We start from the raw sequence: 17,726 nt of genomic DNA, 5'->3' as shown, positions 1-17,726 counted from the left end.
CAAAATACTTGCAACTTAAGACAATAATACAAATACTCAACTCACAGTAAAGTTTCCACAGTGCTCAGCATCTACATTTTTATTCATTGCACTTTTCCCTAAATTCTATCAAAAAGCAAAAGAATATAGTGGCTACAATCTATGGAGAAGCAACGTGATTTAGTGATAAGAAGCATGAGTCTATACTGAGAACACCAAGGTTTAATCAAGCTCTGTCAATGACTAAGCTGTTGTTTTGTTTTTCTTTTTTTAGGAAAGTTAGAATTTCCTCATCTGTACATGCCTCACAGAGTTGTCAGGGTAAAATGAGTTAATACATGTAAAGTGCTTACAACCTCAAAGGTCTTATAGTAAGTTCTCAAAAATACTAGCTATAATTATTGGCTAAAACCATAAATGAGAATACTAAATCTAAACAAGTGTATAGAACAGCCAAATAAATGTTTGTCCTTAACTTGGCTGCAAGATTAGCCCTCCAACTTGTCCTTTAAGACAGCACTTTGAACATTTCTTTTTTTTTTAATTATTTATTTTGATTCAATATAAACAAATGGGGTAAAACTTATTTCTCTGGTTGTACATGAAGTAGAGTCATATCATTTGTGTAATCATACATGTACATAGGGTAATGATGTTTGTCTCAATCTGTTATTTTTTCTTTCCCCTCACCTTTCCCACTGCTCTTTCCTCTATTCAATCCATCCTTCCTCCATTCTTGCCTCCCTCCCATCTCCCATTATGTATCATCATCCGCTTATCAGAGAGATCATTTGTCCTTTGGTTTTTGGGAATTAGCTTATCTCACTTAGCATGATATTCTCCAACTTCATCCATTTGCCTGCAAATGCCATTGAACATTTCTAAACCAGCCCATTCCTCACCAGTTTATAGCTAATTAGCTGCCTGGTGCTCTCAAGATGTTCTGTGCATTCCTCTATCATGGTCAGTGTCTCCTGATTGTATGATTACTTCCTCCACCAAAGTGAATTTCTTGACAAGGTGTCCCCAGTAGATGTACAGCCTGGTATAGTGTAGATATCTAATAAGTACTTATTGGATGAATGAAAATGCATAAAAAATAGTCTGTGCAAATTAAAATTTTAAGTACATTACAGGCTTGCCAAAACATTTCCTGTATCTAACTAAAGTGATCCTAGAAATTCTTATCCTCTTAGACTTATACCTCTGGGTCAGGTCACTGCTTCCAGGAGATCCTGGTTAAATCCATCAGTTAACTATAGAAAAGTAAATCGATCAAAATTCATGAATGTAGTTGTTCTTAATCTTTTTTTTTAATTTTTAAAAATTTTTGGTTGTTGAGGGACCTTTATTTTATTTATTTACTTATTTATTTATTTATATGTGGTTCTGAGAATCAAACCCAGTGCCTCACACATACCAGGCAAGTGATCTACCACTGATCCACAACTGTGGCCTTGTTCTTAATCTTAACAGAATGACAGGACATCTTTTTTTAGGTTAAGCAACTCCTTTTTTGTTGTTCTTTTTAGATGTACATGATAGTAGAGTGTATTTTGACATATTAGGTTAACCAATTTCTATTCCTAGTTTGCTAATAAGTTTTAATTTTTTAAAATTATGAATGGATGCTAAATTTTATCAAAATACCTTTTCTGCAGATAATGAAATGAGCTTATCACTTTTCTCCTTTAATCTATTTATATAGAAAATTACATTAAACATGTTTGTAAGTTAAATCATTTTTGCATGACTGAGATAAATTCAATTTAGTCATAATAGATTACCCTTTTTATGAATTTCTTCATTTGACTGTTTAATATTGATTTTTTTGCCCCTGTTTTAAATTGGCCTATAGTTAGTTTTTCTCCTACTGCTCTTATCAGGTTTTGATATGTTTATGATAGCTTCCTATGGTTAAGTTTTGAGTGTTCCTTCCCCTTTATCTGTACTCTGAATAGCTGTATACAAGTAAAATAACTGGATCTGGATATTCTTTTAAGGAAGATTTTGAACAACAGATTTAAAATGCTAAACTTACACAGAATTATTTAGATATTTTGCTTTTTTTTTGAGTCACTTTTGGAAAATTGTAATTTGCTCATTTCACCTAAGTTTTTATGTTTGTGTACAAAATTGTGTCATACTATCTTATCTTTTAGTGTTTGTAGTATATTTAGTTATATCTCCTTCCACTCCTAACTTTCTTTACCCTGCTTTCTTTCTGTTTTTCTTTTTTTCAAATTTGGTCTTTCCAAAGGTTTGTTAATCTTAGTCTTTTAAAGAATCAAATTTTAGATTTCTTGATTCTCTGTATTAAATGTCTATTTTCTCTTTCACTAATTTACTTCTACTTTCTTTGGCTTATTTATTTATATCATGCTATTCTTTTTTTTTTTTTTTTAACTTCTTAAGTAGAACACTTAGTTTATAAATCTTCACCCTTTTCTCCTCTAATATAACCACTTAAGGTAACACCTTGACTACCTGTGTTGAATTTTGGTTCTTCCACGTACTAGTTTGTATGACACTGAGCAAGTTGACTTCTTTATCTTAATTAACTCCTTTGTAAAACGTGAATAAGAACAGTACCTCTGTGATAGGGTTAGGATTAAAAAAGTTAATATTAGAATAGTGCCACCACTAAGAAATCCATTCATAAATCCTTGCTATTATTAGTACAAATTGATTAGTGAATTAGAAAAAGTTATTGACTCCTGATACAAAATATGAAGCTCATTTAACCCTCTCATCTCTTCTTCATTTCCCAATACTTGGCTAATCTACCTACTCCCTTTATATCATTTTAATATGCTTACAGTTTTATTTTCACAAACACTTGAGAGTCACTTTTGAAACTCTCACTTTTCCCAAATCTATATTTTCTCTTTTTATTTTTAATGATTTTTAAATCTACAGAAAATTAACTAAGTTGTGGGCACTAATTGCTTTCACTCTAAATACTTCATCTTCCTACATACCTACAATATGAATGCAAGTACCAAACTAAAGAAACTGAACACTGACATGATATATTTAATATAGAGTTCATATTAAAAAATTTCCCTAACTGTAAATACTGGTTTTAATAATAGCTTTAAAAAAAAAAATCCATGATCCAATCCAGGGTCATACACTGACTGCACTTAGCTGTCAGGGCTCCTTCATCTCCTCCTAGCATGACTCTCTGGCCTCCTTAACTCTAGAAGAGTTTTTCCACATTTTACAAAATTCTCATCTTTAGAGGGTGGGTGGGCTAATCAGCTATTTAACAGAACAAACCAAAATGTGGTTTCTCCAATTCCTCACACTTGGACTTATATATTTCTGGCAAAAGTAGCATAGAAGTGAGATTGACTCTTCTCAGATATGCTGCACCATCAGGAGAAACAACACTGGTTTGTCCCATTTTGGTGATATTTTATTTGATCACTTGAATAGGTTGGTTTACTTAGTTTTTTTTTTTTTGTTGTTGTTGTTGTTTTTTGTTTACTTAGTTTTTAAGGAATTAATTTTTTAAACAAAATTTAGAGGCCCATAAACTGAGACACAAACAAAATTAATCTTAACTTTAACTAAGTTTTTCTAAAATATAGCTTTCTTTCTGCTTCAAATATAAGCAATATATTTGAAGTAGTATTAGCTACCAGTAACATTTTTCACCAACAGAAATTTTTATTTTCACAGATAACTTGATACATACATATATCTTGACTCCAAAATGGTATATCTAACACTAGATCTTGTTATTTAATTTGTTAACATAGAAGCACAGGGGCTGGGGTTGTGGCTCAGTGGTAGAGCACTTGCCTAGCATGTGCTCTGAGTACGATTCTTAGCACCTCATATAAAAATAAATAAAAATAAAGGTCCATAAACAACTAAAAAAAATAAGAAAATACAGAAGCATACAAATAAATGTCTAAAATTTGTTTTTAAAAATATTTCATGACTTGTAATTTACAAAACAATCCTACCTATTTCATTTTATGCATTAAAAATATTATTTTGAGAAGGGGTCTAGAGATTTCACTGAACTGCTGGAGAGCCCGTGGCATAAAAATGGTTAAGAGGTTGTGCTTCAGAAACAAGTATTTCTATGCTATATCTCCCAGAAGCTCCTTAGGTCCACACCTCCTCCTATTATATACCACTTTTGAGAAAAGAGATTCCAACGGCAAACCTAAAATTCTGTGAAGGAAGAAAGGCAATATTTCCTTAATCATTATATTATGGGTTTGGGAAATGTTTTCTATAATCTAATACACATAACTCATTTAAGTTTTCACATACAATCCAAAGGACCAGTGTTCCTCATTCCCAATTTAGTCTTATTGATACTTGCATAAAACAAAATTTCATCTGCCACCTGGAGTGATCTAACTAACACAGATTATCCCAGATCCTTGGGAGCGGAGGAGAAGACCCACCCCACTGGAGGAAGTCACAGTTCTGATGTTAACAGATTCTATTCTCTGAGGAAAAGCATTTTTCCAGTCATTATACAAAGTCAACAGTGATGACTTGTCAACACACTAAAGGTATTCTGGAGAGACTGGAGAGCCCCCATCTGAATGAATAACAAAAATACTTGTACAGCAACGTGAGAGTTCACAAAGCACTTCTGTATGCTATTTCCTTTAATTATCATAAGACCCTGCAAAAAAGACAGGGCAGATACTGGGAGCTTTGTTTTACAAATGAAGAAAGCAAAATTTGGAAGGTACACAACCAGCCAGTGGCATGAATAGGACTAGAACTCATTTTTTCAGATTCCTAGGTCAGCATTTTTTTCTTTGCACTTCACTGCTAACAACTCAACAATGTGTCAGTTTTCTTAATGAATAATGGTCTGTTCAAGGCTTCACCTTTGCTATTTGTCTTGGTGTGACTTGTCTAAAAGAGTAAAAATTATCACCAATTCTGTATATGTATATTACAGGGTCAATAAAACATAACTTCCCAAGATAAATATTTTTAAATGTTATACTTCTGTTGTTACTACAAGTAGTCTAAAAGAATAATCCCTCCAGATGCTCAACTGTCACAAAGGGCCACAGCATTAGAACAAAGTACCTATCTTCCTCCAAGACCATCCTGTTATTCTTAGTCACAGCTCTGTTTATCCCATGATCCGACTCAATTCTCCACACATCCTCTCCTCAAACCTTTTCACTCTCCTAGAACTTCCTCTTTGTGACCAGGAGATCTCATATGAACATCTCTGAATGGAAATTTCCTTACCTCCTTGCCTTCTCAGCTGATCTCTCATATTCCATTCCATCAGGGTCGGAAAAACTATAGTATTTCCTTGCTGGTTCACTGCCATTCTCAGACTCTTATAAACTGGATACTTTTCTGAGGCTCATACTATACAGCAATACCACTCTCTCCTTCATTTCCTTTTTTTTTTTTTTTTTTTTTTTTTGCAGTGCTAGGGATTTGAACCCAGGGCCTTATGCTTGTGAGGCAAGCACTGTACCAACTGAGCTATATCCCCAGTCCTCTCCTTCCTTTTTATTGTCACCTATTGATCACCTGGTCACTGATCTTCATTCACTCATCCTCCCTATTCTCTTAAGTCTCTGACATTCACATGGATAGATGACTCAATCAGAACCTCAACTCTAGAGCTGGCAGTGTAGCTCAGGATGTGTGAAGCTTGGGTTCCATCCCCAGCAAACCCTCCCCGCTGGCCCAATCCAAAAATAAAACACCTCAATTGTCAGGCTATCTCCTCACCAATGACCTTTTTTTACTCCACTTAACTTAATCTACCATTCTCATTAGTACACTCCAAGTTTTATCATCATCAGAAACAGAAATACCACTGATAAATATCCCATTTCTCAAGCATAAGTTCTTAGCCTTTGATCTTTTCTTGTGCCTGGTATAGGCATTTAACAATTTTTTTTAACCTCACTGAGACCTCCATCCTGTTGACCCCATCATTCTCCCTTCATTAGCACCTCCTTTCTATCCTCACATCCCATCCATTTGTGAAAAGGTTCATATTTTAGAGTTCATCTTTTTTCATCATTCTTATGTTAAGATCTATGACTTCCTTGTCCCTTCTTCTTGGCCTGTGTCTATTAAAATTCCAAAACTGTATGAACCTACTTCATCAGACTTCTCTGTGCTCATACCTAAGTAGCTGAACATCAGTAGAAAAAAATCATACAATTAGGTGTGTTGTTTTCCATTTAAATTCATGACCTTCAAATTCAAAGAGGTATCTAACATAGCTCAACACACTTAGACTGTTTTTCTCCATCAAGCTTGCATCCCCCACCAGTAGTTGTCTGTTTTATGCCTACTTCTCTCTCCTGGAACTTCCTAAACCTTCCATCATTCTTTTCACTATCAGCCTCACTACTTGCCTCATGAAGCCATCACACGAGAAGTCCCTCAACTTTCCATATCAAATCAGCAAAACTTCCTGTAGTTGCATCCCTCTTATTCTGCCTCAGGTGAGTTAATCCATGTCCTCATTTACTCGGACAGATTTTTTGTGTTGGTACAATTAACTTCTAATTTTAAATCTTGAAGCTGTCAATTTTCTACTCTCCACCAACAAGTTTGCATCAATAAATATCTTTTCCCTGTATGTACCACTGAAAGTACTTTTTTAGATATTCCTTTAATCTATGCTCTGAATTCTATATCTACTTCCTCAAGGACCATGCTCTATCAATTATTACCACTTTTTAAATTCAATTTCCATCTCTTTTCCCCCTCCCACCTTCCTCTCAAGTCTCTCTTTATAAAGCTCCTCCCTGCCCCTCCCCCTAAGTTTCTCTCCTTCAATGGTTTGCTGTCTTCTCACTCCTCAGAGTTGTTCCTACTCACTTAACCCTTCTTCTGCTCTCAATCATTCCCCATCCACTGCAATCCAAATTCTGCTTATCACTCAACTGAAATGGCACTTTCTGCAAGGTCTTCAAAGCCTCCTTGTTGACAGTCAATGGATATTTTTCAATACTCTTCTCTGATCACTCTGTATCATTTTACAATGACTACAGAAGGCCTCTTTTCTTGCTTTCTATGACAACACAGTCTAGTCCCCTGATCACTCTGACAGAATATTTTCACCCCTGTAATTTCCTAAATTACCTCTGATGAAATTAACAATAAGCAGTGAAAAACTAGAAGGCAGGAAGCAGAAGGAAGAAAGTAAAACAAGAGACAAGAAAAATCTGCTGGCCTGTGGAGAATCAAATGCTAACTGAAAGAATCAGACTATGTGAGTAAGCACAGGTCACAAATCATCACTTTATCTCAATTTACAGAAGAAGAAATTCAGGTTTAAGTTTCTGTGCAATCTGTAGCAAAAATTCTAAGACTTGATAATCTGGCCAGTCATGCGATAACCATAAAGGCTAATAATGGGGTCCATGTTACTGCCAACTTTCCAATGTGCCCTTCCTTTGCTTAGGTAACAAATCAGCTATATTATGATGTTCGGTTTTCACTGTGAAATATATGTACAACTACCTATTGCCACCCATTTAGTATAAAGTAGAATGTGCAGTCAAAATATACTAGGGTAAGCAAGTGGTAAACAGAAAGCATCTTTCTTCAAATCATATTAAAGCAGGAATTTACTGAGTATTTTAAATACTCTGTTGTGTTATACATGGCAAAGTGAATAACTTACACACATAATTCAAATACTGTTACCTGGAGTAAAAGCATGTCTTAATATGAATCTGGTAACTAGAACTAAGTAAAACTGCCCTGTATTATTAGTTCTTTAACATTTTTCCTTATAGTAGAATTAGGATGCAGCCTAGTCTATACATGATATAACTGTGCCCTAGATTCCAGAAAGTATAAACAATGACTCTCAGTGATATGGGAAAAGTGATTTTACCTCACATTCCCTTGGTTTTCCTATGAATTGAATTCGTAATCATCCCATGAGTTGGCTCAACTCATGGGGATGATGCAGGAGAACCAGTTGGCTCCTCATGAGAAAGGTTACTGTGTGTAATCTTCCCGATTTCTGGCATTAGACTCAAACAGGCAGTTAGACAGCAGAAGGATATTCAAGCAAGCAGAAAGCAAAACTTTATTGTATGTTATTTCAAACAAAGATACTTAAAGGCAAAGAATAGTCTAGTTAAAAAGAAAAAAGGAAACAGTAATGTAACTCAAAAAAAGGAGCTAGATATTAGAAAATAACCTTAAGTAAGAGGAAGAGGTTGTTGAGACAGCTTAGCAGAGACAAAAGGCACTGAAGAACAGAGTCATCCATATTCCCACACTGTAAGATAAGGCAGACAAAAAGCCAGTTAAACTATGTACAGATTTTTTTTTAAATGTAGGGAAGATAACTTGGCTGGCTTGTTTGACCATCAATGACAAATTGTTTTCTTCAAAAAATTTTATATAGGATATGCTTGTCTAAAGTATATTATTAACATTATTCACCTCAAATTTCTCCTTCTTAATTGAAGCCACCATGGTGTTTTATCATGTTGTTTACTCCACATTAGTGTTAATGTTATTTTAAGTAAGTCAGCAAGATAAAACCATACAAAGAAATAACTTTAAATAGAAAGGCTATATACTTGATGCTCTGAAATCTTTATGCCCAGTTAACAAAATAACAACAAAGACTATTCCCAAATTTGAATTTTGTACTAAGAGTCTGGTTTTCAGTTTCTATCATCTCTTTTCATAGATATGGCTTCAGTATACAACTAACATTGAACAGAAAGATAAGCACACAGTATGCTTTGAACATTGATTGGCTCTGCCACTGCAGCAAACAATCAGGAATTTAACTTTTCTCTTTAAAAAAATTTTTCTAACTAGTTATACATAACACTAGAATGTATTTTGACACATTATACATACATGGAGTATAATTTCTCATTCTTCTGACTATAAGGAATTTATCTTTTTATGCAAAGGTTACAGTGCTAGATTCTGCTTGGAATTTCACTGATCATTGCATTATTTCATAAAGGGTAACCAAATTATATTGTAACAAAGAAACAAAAAATAATTTAGAATGTAAAAAGAGCCTCTACCACCAGAACTATTTTTTTTTAAATCCAATCACAAGACTGGGATTCTAATAGGAATAAAATGTACACCAGAACTATTTTTAAAGTTTCCATATTTTCCATTTCAGAACGTTGCCTGAGATCATCTTGACAAAGATAATATTGACAAAGGTAATTGTTCTTGAAAAGTATAGATGCAAATAAAAAGAGAACAAAGTCATCAAGAACTGGTAAAAACGATGGTAAATGACATTGTTAAGATACAATGTAACTTTTTAGAGAACATTAAAAACAATCTTACAATTCTGGTATACTTGAAAATCATAACATAAAGTATGAAAATGAAATATATATAGCAATAACAGTTTTAGCTCTACATTCCATTCAATCAAAATAAGGAAGGTAAGAAGACAGCTACCTTAAAATGAATATAATAGAGACAAATACCTTCAACTGATTATTAAATGAATCCATTTCTGAAAGTTTAGATGCAGTTTCTTTCTCAAGAGCATCTAATTGTTCTTTAAGTCTTTGGCATAACTCTTCCTTTTCTAAAGATTTTTTATGAAGTAAACTGATCCCTGAATCTGAAATACAAACATTAGACAGTTACATTTGGTAGAATTTCCTGTTTCATTACCAGTATGACATTTTCCGGCTAAATTAGCGTAACTATAGAAATACAAAGGATATACACATATTATGTGACTAGTGAAGGAGAAAACACTCAGACATGCCATCCATCTCATTATAAATGGTGGTGATGAATATAAAGCCCAAGAATAGAATCCAGCCAATAGTAATTACTCAATTAATAACATTTTGTTAAAATAGCTTTCTGTTTATTCATGAGGCTCCCAAGAACCAGGGAATACTCATGGCCAGGACGCAATACATATTACCAACTGGATTATTTAGTAACATTATTTTAGAAGGTAAGAACAGAGGTCTCCATTTTTTATGATCTTTTTTTACATATTCACACAGGGATGGAGAAACCAGGGGCAAATCTATAATGCCAGTTACATTAAAATAGCAATATTACTATCTAAATGTATATTTTAAAACTTTATTAGGATATAGAAATCAAGTATAATTTAAATCAAATGAAGCATTCTGGAGTAAAAAACTAGAAGTCCTTCACTCAAAGCCCAGCTTATTCCCTTTTTAAGCACCTATACTTACATATATGCATATTCAACCTTTTTTTCTGGCAATACAAGGGATTGTACCCAAGGGAGCCCAGCTTTTTAAATTTTGAGACAGAGTCTCACTAAATTGCTGTCGTCAAACTCACAATCCCCCTACCACAATCTCCTGAGTAACATGGGATTATGAGTATATGCCATCATACCTGGTTCCATGGGGTTTTAGTAGGAATATATTGTCTACGTTGCTGTGCAACTTGTTTTAAATTATAAACATCTCATCAAGCAGGACATACAAATCTAATATATTCTTTAAAACTGCTCCATGGTAGTCTACATTATGGCCATTCCCTCTTTTATATGGCCATTCCCTTTTTCAATTATTTAGATTTTAAAATTTTTTCTATCATTACATAAAAATGCTGCAATAAATACCCCTGCACACACAGTTTAATGCACATGTCAAAGTGTTTTATAAGGCTAGGTGGAAGAATTGCTCTGCAAAAGGATAAACACATTTAAGTTACAAAAATTTACTGTTTATATTTAAGGTATACAATATGATGCTCTGATAGTGAAATGATTACTCCAGTAAAGCAAATTAACATATCCATCACCTCATACTTATTTTTTCTTTTCATAAGGGCACCAAAATCTACTTCCCTAGCAAACTTCAAGTATATAATACATTTTAAAAAATTTTTAGTTGTAAATGGATGTACTACAACTTTATTTAATTTTTATGTGGTGCTGAGGATCAAACCCAGTGCCTCCCATGTGCTAGGCGAGTGCTCTATGACTGAGCCACAACCCCAGCTCTGTGACACATTATTATTAACTAGTCACCACACTATACATTAGGTCTCCAGAACTTTATTCACCTTTAATTGTATGTACCCTTTGACCAACATCTTCCCTACTCTCCGACCCCTGATACCCACCCTTCTACTCTGTTTCTCAGTTCAACATTTTTAGATTCCACATGTGAGATCATGCAGTATTTGCCTTTCTATATGTGGCTCCTTTCACTCAGCATGTCATACAAGTGCATTCAGGTATGTCACAAATGGGAGGATTTTCTTTTTTCACAGCTGAACAATATCCCATGATTTGTGTATGAGTGTGAGTGTGAGTGTGTGTACTAGTGCACATCCATTTTCTTATCTATCCATCTGTGGATGGATGTTTGCTTCCATACTGTGGCTATGTGAATGATGATGAATGTGGGAGTGCACACACCTCTTTGAAACAGTGATTTTTATTTCCTTCAAATATATACTCCACAGTGGGCCTGCTAGGTCTTGTGGCCATTCTATTTTTAATTTTTTTAGGAACCTCCTATCTTTCAAAATGGCTGCACCAATTTACACTTCCATCAACAGAGTGCAAGAGTTCCCTTTTCTCCACAGTCATTTCTTAAGATAATATCCATCCTAAAAGGTATGAGATTATAGTTCAATGCAGTTTTGATTTCATTTCCCACATGATTAGTAATGCAGAGCATCTTTTCAAATATCTACTGGCCATTTTTTATTATTAATTTTTAAATTTTTTTGTTGGTTCTTTTTAGTTATACATGACAGTAGAGTCCACTTTGATATAATTATACAACCATAGAGTTTATCTTATTCTAATTAGGACCCCAATCTTATGCATGTACATGATGGTAAGATTCACTGTGGTGTGTTCATATATGTACATAGGGAAGTTATGTCAGATGCATTCCACTGTTTGTGTATGAGTGTGAGTGTGTGTGTACTAGTGCACATCCATTTTCTTATCTATCCATCTGGAAAGATGTCTTTCCTTTTCCTCTCACCCCTCTTTCCCTTCATTCCCCTTTGTCTAATACAATGAAATTCTATTCTTCCCCCACCCATCTGATATGTGCATTAGCATTCACATATCAAAGAAAACATTTACCCTTTGGTTTTTTGAGACTAGCTTATTTCACTTAGCATGATAGACTCCAGTTCTATCCACTTACCAGTAAATCCCATCATTTCATTCTTTTTTATGGCTGAGTAATACTTCATTGGGTATATATAGAATATTTTCTTTATCCATTCATAAAGATATCCATTCCATATCTGCTGAAGGGCACTGAGGTTGGTTCCATAGCTTTGCTATTGTGAATTGAGCTACTATAAACACTGATGTGGCTGCATCACTGGAATATGCTGATTTTAAAGTGTTATTTTTTTTAATCTGTGCAGCAACCCTATAATATGGTAATTCCTATTGCACAACTCAGGAAAACTGAGGCTCAAGGAGACTGAGTAGTTAACCAAGATTTGTTCACTGGGGAAGATGGATTGCAGTCCTCTATGGTATTAGGCATCTATATTCAAGGCTCAGTCATGTACTCTGAAAATTCTGGTTGAATTAAAAGTACAGCAAGCATGCTTCACTACCTTGTGATAAAAGTTTGAGGACCACCAGGAGAGTGCCTTAACCAGGACTCACACTTCATCATCCAAGTTTTCAAAGAGTAAGAAAAAAAGAGTGGAAAATAGATTGTAAATTTTTAAGAAGTATCAGAAAGATAATGAATAAACTTCTGGCTCAGAGTTAAGAAATATTAAAAAAAAAAAAAATAATGCATGAAAACTGTCTAGCATGGTGTTTGACACATGGTTGGTAATCATATAACTGTTATAAAGAGAGAAATCAAAGGGATACAGGTTACCATTCAACTCCCAAACAAAAGCTTCCTATTTTTAACTGAATTATGACTAAATAAAGCCAAATAGATCATATTCCATAGAGAAGTTCTACCAGTTTCCACATAAAATACAGTCAACAATGCATTCACAGTACAAGCAGTAACAAAGTGATGTTGATAATATATTTCTGTCACTGCCCATATTAAGAGGGGTGGCTTGTACTACCTCTGGAATGCCCATGGAAGGATGCAACATGAGACTAATATAATTGTTGTTGTTATTGACCAAGGGATTGAACCCCAGTCACTGAACTGTATCCCTAGTCTTTTTTATCTTCTTATTTTCAGAAGGTTCTTGCTAATTTGCTGACAGACTCACTAAGTTGCTGAGGCTGGCCTCTAACTTGTGATCCTCTTGCCTCAGTTCAGATTACAGGTGTGTGCCACTGTGCCCAGTTGTGGGGAGGGGAATATAGTTTGCACAGAAAAGAAATAGATGCAAATAAGAAAATCTGAGAGGAGGCATGGATAGACCCTATCAGTAGAAGGCAACTAATAATTCTAAGAATAGTTCACAAAAATAAACTTTTTTATTCTGGTGTTTCTTCCATGTGAAGAAATTAGCACAAAATTCCCAGCTTCTTTCTACCCTTTCACAAATTGGGGGGCTGAAGATAAGACCCTGAGCTTGTTATAACCTAGATTTTTCCTAGCTCTTGCTTTCTGGAGACTGAATTGTCCACAGGAAACCTATATTCATGTTTTATAGATGGAGTTGTATACTCTCAGATAGACCATGTGTCCAATATCAGCATTATCAATAATGAAATATTTTGATATTTAAATTATAAAAATAAAAATATCAATGTAGGACGGCATACTATGATAATTACTTTTTATTTACTTTTTTAAATTTTTAGTTGTAGATGGACACGATATCTCTCTCTTTTTTTTTAATGTGGTCCTGAGGATTGAACCTAGTAACTCACATGTGCTAGGCAAGCACTCTACCACTGATCCACAACCACAGCCCTTATTTACTTTTTATTACAAAATTGCTTTATTATCTGTGATAATATTTTTCATATTATTTTGAAAATTTTAACTTATTGGAAAAAATGTTATTTGTAATAGAATACTGATATTTTTAAAAAATAATACTTCCAGTCAGAATGGTAGTCATCAAGAATACAAATAATAATAAATGCTGGAGAGGATGTAGAGAAAAAGGAACACTTTTACACTGTTGGTGGGATTGTAAATAAGTAGTACAACTACCATGTATGGAGGTTCATCAAAAGACTACATTTGGGGCTGGGGAGATAGCTCAGTTGGTAGAGTGCTTGCCTTGTAAGCACAAGGCCCTGGGTTTGATCCCCAGTACCCAAAAAAAAAAAAAAAAAAAAAGACTAGATTTGGAACCACCAAATGACCCAGCTATTACACTCCTCAGGATTTATCCTAAAGAATAAAAGTCATCATACTACAGTGCTACATGCATACCCATGGTGATAACAGCACAATTCATAATAGCTAAACTATGGAACCAGCCTAGGTGTCATCAGTGACTGAAGAGATAAGGAAGATGTGATTGTAGGAAAATGAATGGACTTAGAGACCATTATGTTAAGCAAAATAAGCCAAACTCAGGAGGTCAAGGGTCATATGTTTTCTCTCATATGTGGAAGCTACAAAGGAAAAAGGAAAAGAAAGGTGGGAGTGGAAGGTATACCATGAAAATCAAAGGAAGATCGGTAGAGAAAGGAACCTGGGGGCAGGAGGTAGGGAAGGAGGAGGAAATTCTGGGGAGTGACAGTGGCCAAATTATATTGTTATATTATGTATTGTGTGCATGTATAAATATGTAACAACAAATCTCATCATTATGCACAACCATAATGCACCAATAAAAAATGTGGAGGAAAAAATGGAAAAAAAGTAACAATATGATTGATACAATCATTCAGAAGAGAACTTAGAGACTTACCAGGTGTGTTACTGAGCTGCATATTTTTAATTCTTTCATTTAATAATTGCTTCTCAGGTACCAGATAGATAAGTTTATTTTGATATTCCTTATAAAAGAAAAGTAATAACTCATTTAGATTTTAATACCCAATAATTTTTTTGACAACTTTAAATATGATGTAATCACTTATAAAACTTAATACGTAATTATAACATGCTTCTAATTTATGAATAAACTAGATTAGAACTATGTAGGATTTAATGAGCAAACACTTATACATTTATTACTGGATGAGATAAAAAGGTAGTAAAGAAGACTTTGTCAAAGGGGGTATGTCTAGGAGTCTATAATCTTCAGTTTTCTAATGATTAAGAGTGGGCAGAGTAAGGGGTGCCTCTGGCACCTGCACCAGATATAAGTGTAGGTAGGTCATGACACTAGAGTGTCTGTGTATATGTCAATGAGGGAATAAAAATTTAGGGAGAACAAGGGAAACAGGTTTAGTTAGGAAGGAAATGTTTTTTAGCTTTTGTCTGTATCTGCTGTGACAAAGGAAAAAGACTATCAGTCCACCCAGTAAGAGAAACTGTGTAAGAAGACTAGGAATGAATGCTTCTTAGAGCCCTTATTCTGCAAAAAAGGTCCTTGAATCAGCCCCTACTGCACAAAGAACAGAATTACCACATTTTTGAGGGACATATTGAACATTCTCACCACAATTCTGAAAAGAATATGTCAAAATTTCAAAAAATTAGTAGCTATAACCTCACCTCAATGGTGTTCCCCTGAAGTTAATATTTTGATACTTAACCCCCAAAGCAATTGTGTAAACAGGTAGGATTTTAGGAAGTGATTAAATCATGAGGGCTCTTCCCTAAGGAATGGGATTAGTGTTCTTATACAACAAGCTAAAGGGAGCTGCCTTGTGCCTTCTGCCACGTGAGGAAGTACAGGAAAAAGATGACATTTTCAAAGCAGAGAGTAAACCCTCACCAGATCTGACTTGTGGTACCTTGATTTTCAAATTTCCAGCCTCTATAACTATAAGCAATAAATTTCTGGTGTTATAACTTACCCAATCTAAGATATTCTGATAACAGCAGGAACAGACCAAGACAAATATATAAACATTTTTTCCTTTTACTAAAGAGTTAAAATTCAAAGTGGTAAATGTCCATTTACATACAAATATTAAAGCAGATAGATATATTATAAATATAGCCGACTTTTAGGAGACATATGGATTTACTAATAAAAGGTGTGTGTATTTACATCACCGGTTTACCAGAGACTCCAAAGGGTTCACAATCCCCAAAGTGCAACCACTCTATTGGGAAGAACTATGAATAACTACACATGTTGAAGGACAATTTATCAACAAAAGACATACCTGAAGTTCCTGTTGAAGCTGCTTGATTTCCATTATTTCTAGGTCACACTGTTTATCCAGAACTTCCAGCTCAGTTTTTTGTGTTTGCTTCCTGAGTCGGACATCTTGAAGTCTGCCTGAAATCTGCTGATGTTTGCCATTCTGGAGGAAGACCATACAAATACATGGTAACACAAAGTGCTAAAAGGATCCCACTGGCTCAGGAGGCTGAGACAGGAAAATCAAGAGTTCAAAGTCAGCCTCAGCAATGGCGAGGCACTAAGCAATGCGGTGAGATCCTGTCTCTAAATAAAATACAAAATAGGGCTGGGCATGTGGCTCAGTGGTTGAGTACCCCTGAGTTCAATCCCTGGTATTCAAAAAACAAATAAAAATAAAAAATTTTTCAAAAGTGCTAAAAGGAGGATTGGGTATGCTCAGTTGGTAGAGTGCTAAAAGGAAATTTTCTACCAGGACAAAATATTTTTATTTAGTTAAAATTTTAAATGTCACTTATTATTTATACTCACTCTGAAATAAAGGGCTAAAATTAAGTGAAATATGTCATAGAGTTCTATCTGTTAACTCAAGAGAATTATTAGCAGAAAATACATCATTCTCAGAGCATAAGAGACCAAATGTTAAGAAGAGAAAGCACAAATATAACACACTGAGTTTTTTTTTTTCTGAATTCAGCATTTAGGCATTTACTTAAAATATTAATGTCAGAGGCAATCTCAAAGAATAATAAGAAGGAATAAATATTTGTATGTGACATTTAGGATTACCTTCTCTGAGCTTTTATTCCTACTCTCAATATTACTTTCTAATTTCCTCTAATTAAACAGTGTCCAGAAGAACCTTTTTGGAAACAATTCTCTTCTCCTATACTAATACTCCTTCCCTTAATCAATGAGTACCTCTCTTTCCCTTTTTCTTCTGAGGAGGGAGGGAAAAAAAAGAGATTCTCAATAGGGCTTAGGAAGGATGAAGTGGGGTGTTACAGGCTGAACTGTGTCCCTCACAAAATTCATTTAAGTCCTAACCCCCTGTGCTTCAGAATAAGTCTGTACTTGGAAAAAGAACCTTTGAAAAGGTAATTAACGTCAAATAAGAGCATATGGGTTGGTCCTAATTCAATCTGACTTGTGTCCTTTCAGGAAAAAAATACAGTCAACTTGATAGTTTGGATGAATATCCAAGTAGCACAAAGAGATTAAGGTTTTTAGGCCTCTTTTGTAGCACTACAGCATGATTGAGAATTATGAGAGGTATGAATATCCATTTGAAGGCAACCAATAGTATCTGACAAAAGATATAAGAATTTTTTATTTAAAATATTTTTTAATGTGTTTCAAGTGAAACAAATAAAATGTTAGACTACAATTAAACGAGATTTCAATTTGATCCTACCACATAGTTAGGCATACATTGATAATAAAATTCCATTACATTCTCAGGTTAGGCTTACAGAATTCTAGGTTTACAGAATAGTTCCAGGCCTTTCTATCTTCTCGCTTGCATTTCAAACAAAGTGTTTTAAGAACTTGATCCTCTAATAGCTGATATGTAAAAATTGGTA

At 34.4% G+C, this 17,726-nt stretch overlaps 1 protein-coding gene across 4 annotated transcripts in view; it reads right to left on the bottom strand.

Annotated features, from left to right (window-relative positions):
• The window catches only part of Itsn2 (intersectin 2), a 131,689-nt gene that overhangs the window by 61,433 nt on the left and 52,530 nt on the right, over positions 1–17,726 (bottom strand). For 3 of the 4 annotated variants that reach the window (XM_047523601.1, XM_047523600.1, XM_047523603.1), the window contains exons 14-17: positions 16,166–16,306; positions 14,794–14,881; positions 9,441–9,580; positions 8,165–8,245 (exon numbers count right to left, since the gene is read on the bottom strand). In XM_047523601.1, coding sequence (XP_047379557.1) covers positions 8,165–8,245; positions 9,441–9,580; positions 14,794–14,881; positions 16,166–16,306 — 450 coding nt within the window. The remainder of the gene's footprint in view (positions 1–8,164; positions 8,246–9,440; positions 9,581–14,793; positions 14,882–16,165; positions 16,307–17,726) is intronic. The other variant, XM_047523602.1, reaches the window with a different exon arrangement.

Source organism: Sciurus carolinensis, chromosome 13 (assembly GCF_902686445.1).
Source record: "Sciurus carolinensis chromosome 13, mSciCar1.2, whole genome shotgun sequence".
Lineage (NCBI taxonomy): Eukaryota > Metazoa > Chordata > Mammalia > Rodentia > Sciuridae > Sciurus > Sciurus carolinensis.
Note: the sequence above shows the minus strand (reverse complement) of the source record. Positions and strands in the feature narration are given on the sequence as shown.